At 45.3% G+C, this 8,247-nt stretch overlaps 1 protein-coding gene across 4 annotated transcripts; it reads right to left on the reverse strand.

Moving 5' to 3' along the window:
* Positions 1 to 4,287: 4,287 nt before the first annotated feature.
* On the reverse strand, positions 4,288 to 7,940 carry LOC120704824 (cell wall protein IFF6-like). 4 transcript variants are annotated; one of them, XM_039989355.1, is made up of 2 exons: positions 7,650 to 7,940; positions 4,288 to 6,045 (listed from the first exon to the last, which is right to left on the reverse strand). In XM_039989355.1, the coding sequence occupies exon 2, from the start codon at positions 6,032 to 6,034 to the stop codon at positions 4,691 to 4,693; it is 1,344 nt and encodes a 447-aa protein (XP_039845289.1). In that variant the 5' UTR covers positions 6,035 to 6,045; positions 7,650 to 7,940; the 3' UTR covers positions 4,288 to 4,690. The 4 variants fall into 4 exon arrangements, with proteins under 4 accessions (XP_039845289.1, XP_039845290.1, XP_039845288.1 ...); XM_039989356.1 differs by having other exon boundaries at positions 4,288 to 6,042; positions 7,650 to 7,866; XM_039989354.1 differs by lacking the exon at positions 7,650 to 7,940 and adding an exon at positions 7,239 to 7,381 and having other exon boundaries at positions 4,288 to 6,042.
* Between the last annotated feature and the right edge of the window lie 307 nt (positions 7,941 to 8,247).

The raw sequence follows: 8,247 nt of genomic DNA on the forward strand, positions 1-8,247 counted from the left end.
ATTGGGAACGTCAATAGGAAGATCATGCTCGCAAAAGAAGGTGCCCAAAATCTCAGGTTTGGAGCGTGAAAGAAACAGCCAATGAGGTAGAAGCTGCATCGGTTAACATGGTCTTCAATCTACCAATGGAATTTAAGGCTTCATTCGATGAGGATGTAGAGCAGACCATGGCTCAACTGTCTTTGGATCATATGCAAGCGACATTTGACAAGCCAAGATAGAAAGAGCGCAAGCATCTTAAACCATTGTTCATGAAGGATACATCAATGGCAAGCCGATGACCAAGATGCTTGTTGATGGAGGTGTTGTGGTGAATATCATGCCGTACACGACCTACCGGAAGCTTGGGCTAGGGGAGGATGATCTAATCCAAACCGATGTGATGCTCAAAGACTTTGAGGGTGCGGTTTCTCTAGCCCGAGGGACAATCTGTGTTGATCTGACGATTGAAAGCAAGACTTAACATCAGCGGCAAGGGATCTTACAGTACACTCCTAGGAAGGGACTGGATTCATGCTAAGTTTTGCATTTCATCTACCATGCATTATTGTGTTGTTCAATGGATTGAGGATTCCGTGGAAGTCATGCATGCTGACTCATCTTTCGGCATTGCAACAGCTGATGGGAAGTTTGGAGTGGTGTGGGCATGAGGTGCATATCTGGCGAAGCCTAGGAAGGCGAAATCCTAAAGATACCTATTTCAAGTTTGGATACAATCCAAGGAATCGTCTCGGAAGAGTCATCTTGGACATCTTCTAGGATGCAAAACATAGTCGATACCATATATCGCCTTTAGCATAAAAAATTAACAGAAAAATTGGATCTACTAGCCTATTGCCATGAGCATCGATTGCTTCATGGCTGGTACGTTATGCGTCGCCCTTAGTGCAAAAAAATATTTTACAATGAAAGATTTTCTGGTTTGGTTCGCCATGACAGATTCAAGTTGTGAGACTACAAGGCAAATCCATTACATTGATCATTGTCAAATTGATCAAGAAGCTGTCAGCGTTGCACAAGAAAAGAAGCCAGTGAGTGAAGTCTCCATCAGGAAATGTGGTTTTATTAAAGAGACTTTGTTTCTTACTACAGAATACTTGGGAATTTTTATCTTGCGAAGATGAAAATAGCTTAGCTCCTCAATGATATGATAAATTCCTACCGGAGTCATATATTGACACATATTTGAAAACCTTAATACATATGCTAGTTGTTTTTACATTGAGCGTTGTCAAATTGTTTGTGACTCATTCCATGCTTTTAATCAAGATCACCTACACTCCACGTACTGTTTCCATTGCTGGGTATTCTAGGCCTTAACTACGGGCGCATTGATGTGGTTTTGTTTAGATTTACCTACTCAGCTACTCATACGCTGACTTCTACGCCGGAAGTTACGCAAAAATATGCCTTCCGTCCACACAAAAATGCTCCATCACTTTAGCACAACCCTTTGTGTTCATCATGCGGAAAGATGTGGGCTAAGCAAAAGGACAAGAAAAAATATATCCGTGCCCAGAAGCATGGGAAGAGAAAAAAAGAGAAAGAAAGATAGCCCATATCTCAAAAAAGAAATAAAAGATATAGTTGTGCAAAAGAGGTGTGAGTTCCAAAAACACATGCACATCTTGATCTGATTGTATGACTTATTTTCTCCATTGGGTCCGGTTTTTGACTTTGTGAATAAGCATGCTTCCTTTTCATTCCCTACCCTGAGCTGCACAAAAAGTCTTATTAGATGTAGGAAGACAAGAGGTAACGCAATGCTTTGGTGAGGAATCATACACATTGAGTGATCTGAGAGAGTCATTTGAGGAGCAATGTTATATTTTGATTTGATTTGACTCTTCACAATGGCTTAAAATTCTGAATACACATCCTAAAGAGGATCATCGGCTATGAAAAGGGGCTATACCGGAAAAATGTATTACAGTTTCCACTTTGCTACGGTCTTCATCTGTCAGCATTGTCATAATGAAAACATCAGCTAAATTCTGGTAAGGGACTTGAAAAAAGACATCGGCTATGAAAGAGCAATATTAGGAAAGCCGAGGTGTCAAGCCCATGGAGTAATCATGCAAGCTGAGACATTGGATCTACAAAGTTTCGAGGCATGAAGCATTCACACCCCGAAACTGGGGGCATGTCTTGACACTTTTTTTTGGCACGTGTCAATCTGTTGGGCAAGCAGCCGATGGAGAATGGGCCGACGCTAAATTAGCAGGAAAAATGAAAGGCATTGGGCTTTTGAGCCAAAATGGGCATAGCAGTTGATGGAGCTAAGGAAAGAGCCAACAAGGTTTAGCTGGCAAGTTATCTTTTAGATGGCAAGTTATCTTTTAGATTTTGTTCGTTTAGTTAGGCAAGTTTCTTTCTTCGTTCGCAAGTTGTAATCTCACCATATCGGCAATGGGGTCTAGGTTTAGGCTATAAATACCAGACCTCTGGCATTTGTAAACTTTGATCAACCACATCTAAACCATAACCTTTACATTCAGCACATCTACTTTCATGTCGGCGGCTTAGCCAAAACCCTAGTTGCGGTAGCTTTTTTCTTTTACGAGTTCTTCTCAACAGGTATGTTCCATCACTTGTTGAAAAGTTTTGAGTATAGTTGCGTTGATGGGCTCAGATTGACGGCGCATCACTTCTTCCTCCGTTTATGGCGCTCAAAGTTATCGAGCATGCTAGATCCGTCCAGTGCAATTTAGCTGTTCACCAGTTACCGGGCACTTTAGATTCATCCGGCGGGGTTTAACTATTCACCAGTTATCGAGCTCTCTAGATCCATCTAGCAGGGTTTAGTTTGCTCACCAAGTTATCAGTAGAGGCTTTCAATCTGTTAGGTTAATTGATTCGTTAATCTAGCTCATTGTTGCTTTTACCACCGGTTATCGACAACTGCTTAGATCATGGTAGGTTAGCTCGTTTAATCTAGTTTGTTTTATGTTTTTGTCACAAGTTATCCAGTTTAGACCTGCTCGCTATCGGCTCCTTTTGTGTCATTCTGATCATAGCCGATCGGACCCGGATCTAGGTGTTGTCTGCAGGTTATGTTATCACAGGCGTGGCTTGCCTCCCCCACAAATCGGCTGGACGATAGCCGATCCGCATGCTATTGATATCGGCTGGCTAGCCGATAGCCCCCAGAATTTAACGTCTACCTCCCTTGTCAATTACAAGTTAAATTGACTGTCACGATGAGCGCACCGTACGTGCGCCGATTAGATTCAATATGCAGATCAAAGCAGATCTCCCCGACCCTAGCACATGTGGAGCGTAAAGATCCATCTGGTGGGATTTATACGTCAACAGACCAAGATAAAAAAATTACTTATCAATTCTTCTTATTCCGTCATTATTTACCTAGTGACAAGAAGTGATCTTTAATGCCTAATAAACCTCGTGAAAACAAATGATCTTTAATGTCCCTCCTGCATGCTGCTAGTTTTTATCACATTGCATCTTTTCTCGAGGTACAAATTTACTCCTACGCATGGGCGTCGGACCCCAGAGGCAATAAGTGGGCGGGTTCAATAAGACTATCAATCTTGAAATTTTCAGATTTTGAAATAAGACTATCATTTGTGAATGGAGGAAGTGTCTACTAATAATTCTCTTTTGGATCCAAATAGGTATAGATAATAGATAGCTATTTGTTAGCTACACCTCAAGATAATAACTATCTGGACCAAATCAGATAATAACTAATAGCTAATTAACTACTATCAACTAATCGATCCAAACAGGACCTAACTACCATTCTTAGCAGAGTAGCAGGGGTGATTTGTACATGAGATCCTATAATAGTGCATAACCAAGCAACAACTTCTTGCAAACGAACTTTTTTCTTCAGGAGAACGACATCAGTCAGGATGGTCTTGGACTTCAGGGAAGCAAGGAGTATCTCCAGCGCCTGCGTTTGTAATGTAGCACTGTTCATCCAGGTTTGAAAGAAGCCAGCTGCAGCCTGCTGTGGCTTAAAGCCTGCTTTCAACCGGTTCAGATTCACCTGATTCGCCACCTGGAGTTTACTGCTCTCCAGATGAACCTTCAGTTGGTTTCCCTTGCAGACTCGGAGTAGTACACGACCAGGAAAGCACAGAATGGATGATCACCATTCATGCACGATAATACTGAAGTCATCCACTCACCAACAGGGGACAGGGTTACAGGAAAAAAAATGATTGTGACCATCCCCCCCCCCCCCCCCCCCCCCCCCGGGACACACACACATCGCCCAGTCCATCAGGTTTAATCAATCTTAATCCAGCTCATTACCAGCAGTAACCAAACCACGTTTCACCCCCAGCTTTTTTAGATAAAGTAATGTCCCGGCCTTGAACACTCTCAAGAGAATGTCTACAGCCAATTGAGGGATCCGGCCCTCGAGTTACAATAGTTCTTATGTCATAATATCAAACGATGAACAGAGTACCACGTAGAGATGATTAACAATCGTGCAGCCAAAGGACGCACCTTAGTACAATCTGATAAGAAATAAGCAACAGCATTGCGGACAAACAATCACACAATCTGCACCCCATTGCCACAAGTGTACATTGGCAGTATCAACTAAAATCACGATAAGCCACAATCTGAACAGTTTTTTCTATGTGCACTAGCTCCTCTTCATTCTCCAGGAACAAATCTGTATACTAAAACAATGCTCCGTGTCCAAATGGTGCTCTCACTGGCTTTCAGTTTTACCGGTTTGTTCAGGGCCACTGCCATTTGAGTCACTGGATCCGGCACCACCATCACCACCTTGAGATTTGTTGTGCTTGTCGCTGGTAGATGTGCTGATTTCAATCTTGGAATCCAACTGTGCACCATTGTTAGACGTTTCAGTAGCTCCATCGATTTTGTTAGACGTCTCTTCTGAGGAACCATTCACTCCTTCAACAGAAGAACCTCCTTGAAAGTTCTCTGCTTCAGTATTTGTGGCCTGGTCAGTTACAGCACTGTTGTCCAAAGAATTCGATGCCTCGTTGGCTGTACCTGTTTCTGCACCCTTATCATCATCAGGTGCTGACCTGGTGTTTTCTTCTGCAGAGGTGTTATCAGATAAGTTGCCCTTATCACCACCAGATCCAGTCCCAGATGACGTTGTACTTTCATCTTCTAATCCAGTCTCAATATGGACAGACTCTTCAGTGCTGTGCTCAGAAGAACCAGAGGTAGTGGAAGCTGCATCACCTTGGTTTTCACTAGCATCATTTTGTGAATTCTCTGTATGAACCGATGGTATATTCCCTGTTTCATCAGGAAGACTGCCAGTACTGTGGTCATCACTTGTTTCGGTCTTGGCATCATCAGGAAGGGATTCAGAGCCAGTTTGAGTACCCACTGCCTCCTTTTTCTCACCCTCTTCCCCATCCGATCCATTGCCGCTTGCACTGGTGGATTCATCACCTTGCACCGCTTCATCATGAGATGTTCCACTTGTCTCACCAGTGCTTTCCTCTTGCGCTTGATTGTTTTGGGACATATCATCAGCAGTTGAATGGACTTCAGTTTTACCTTCAGCGTCAGAGTTGGATTCAGTATCATGCTTGTTTTCTTCTGCATGGCCAGTGGTTTCATCTTCAACATTATTACTACGAGCTTCTGTATTCCCATCTGCACTATTGACTTGTCCTTTTTCAGCTTCTGACAGCTCAGTGTTTCTCTTGTCATCTTCATGCAAGTCAGTACTGTCTTTATCAAATACAGTTTGTCCACCCTTCTCATTACGATCAAAAGTATCCATATCCGAACGATGATCTACAGCACCTTCCTCTGGTTTACCAACCACTTCCACGTTGCTATCGCTGTAACTACCTGCTTTTTCTTTCCTCCCCTGGAACATGCTTCTATCATTATGGGCAGGCTGGTCCTCAGCATCATCCAAGTACTCATTTTTCTTATCATAGGAATGCTTCACCTGATACAGAAGCCAAAAAATAACACCTACAAGTAAGGTAGCTTGGAGTAGTGTTTTGATTCTTGATCCCCTGTTCCTTTGGTTCCGGCTGTTTGAATGATGAAGCATGTTTACACCTGCTATAAAATGCATAGTGAACGTTAGGTAACCAGTTAGTTCCAGTCAGAACAAGACACAAAATAACATGATAATCCAGTGTCAACAGCACAACAATAACAGTAGGTTCAGTAATTGTATTCCATAAACTCTACCAGAAGTACTTTCATGCATTTGCCAGAGAAGTAGGAAAGTGCACACATATATTAAAGCTACTTTGGGGCAGGCGTGCAGTGATGCAAATTAACAATAGGACATCTTTGTTAAAACAATCCTCTATAGCTAGAGAACATGGACACAGATCACAATCTCGCACATTTTTTAAGAAAACTCTAAGATCTGTCATCTAACCCCACTCATTCATGGCAGCATCTGGGAAGTGCTTCTTAAAATTGACTAAGTTATCTAAAAATTTATCTGCACCAGGGGTGGCAAACATTTTGCAAGTCAGAAATTGCTTTTGTATCCATATGCTAAGGAAGTAGAGAACATACTCGGGCTTTAATATTAGGCAACATAATTGGAAAGATTAGCAGCTTGGGAAGATATCAGATATCCCTTTTAAAAACGATACTAAAATTCAAGGAAACAAATATGGCTTCAAAAGGAAGGACTCTGTGTCCTAGTGAAAGGATGCCCAACTCCAAATACAATCACTAAGCATAATAAGAGGAAGCAAATGATCCTCATAGTTATGCGCTAATGTGTGCCCCGAACAAGAGAAATTCGGGAACATAAGATCGGGGAGATAGTGATGTGATGCACATAAATGGAAGGAGCAAAGGCCATAATCCCATAACTGAAAACAGTACCGATGCCAATTTCATGTGCTGCGCGCACGCAGGTCACTAAATGCAGTTTTAGTTTCCCCTTTCTTCAAGCAACAAGCACAAACATAATAAAGCACACATGGCAGCAATTTCTGCTCCCAGCCCCCTGGGTCGTACCAAGTGCGCCGGTTTTCCGGATCAATGTGTGTTGAACAGAATTCGGAAATAAGCTGGGAAACAGAATACAAAGCGAGTCGTGTGCTACTAGCAGGTTCTAATTTTTAACACTCCAAACATTCTTGCCAGACCACTGCATTTGACGGGAAAACAGGATCCATCCATACGCTGGTACCATGCCAACTCCGGGCTTACACTGGCCAGTAGTACTAGTACAGTATGCAGATCGCAGAAGAGTTTCCAAAGGGGTCGAACAGACAGGGAGCTACCTGGACGCATGGGTTTCAGCGAGAACGGCAGTAGAGATGTCACTTTCGCGCTCCGTTTATGGCTGGATTTGCAGCCTGTAAGCGCGCCGGGTCACCCCCCGCCCTCCGTGAGCCCCGGGAACAGGAACCCAAACTTACCGATCCATTCCTGCGGAAGCAAATCCAGCACGTGCGCTCACTCGGAGAGAAGAGAACTAACAAACATCTCCTCGACTTCATCTAAGGCAGCGCCGTGGTAGCCGCGAGTCTACGCTACGCACAAGCATCCGCGCGCTTAGCGGGAGTGGAGGCCCGCGTCCCGGCCCGCCCAACCCAGGCGCATTGACGCGGGGTAGTACGGCGCCGGAGCAGAGGCCCTGGGGGAGGCCGGCGGGGGAGGAGCAGGAGTAGAAGGAGGGGACACGGCCGTACCTGGTGCGGGGGCGCTTCCGGACGAGTAGTTGGAGCGGAGGCGCCAATGGCGCCGTCCCTTCCGCGTCCGGCGGAGGACACGATGCGGCGCGGCGCGGGAGCGGGGGAGAGCAGCAGGCGGAGGGAGGACGAGCAAATGACCGGGGAGGAGTGGAGGACCCCTGCGCTGCGCTGCGTTGATGGATGACGACGGATGCGTGGTGGTTTAGTTGGTGCCCTGGTGGGGTGGCTGGATGCGTGGGTGGGTAGATCTGGGGCGTGATCGTCGTGGGGACGAGGCCGGTGGTAGTTTTTTTTTTATTTTGTTAGCTCTACTTTTCCCCGTGGCGACGCCGGTGTCGCCGGATTTTTTTTTGACTGGTTGCGGGTTGGTTCTGGCTCTGCCGCTGGTGATTCGTTCACGGCCTCGGCCGGGGGGGGGTCCGGGGAGGGATCTGGATCCGGCGTGGTTGCGCCTTGGATCCTCGGCTCGTGGTGAAGAAGGCCGTTCATGTGGCTGGGGGCTCGTGACTGACCGGCCCGCGTGCGCGGCAGGCGTCGTCGCGGGCGCATGTCGCGGCGTCGTGCGGCGGAGATTCCGCCGGGGTCTTTGATTACC

Source organism: Panicum virgatum, chromosome 4K (genome assembly GCF_016808335.1).
Source record: "Panicum virgatum strain AP13 chromosome 4K, P.virgatum_v5, whole genome shotgun sequence".
NCBI lineage: Eukaryota > Viridiplantae > Streptophyta > Magnoliopsida > Poales > Poaceae > Panicum > Panicum virgatum.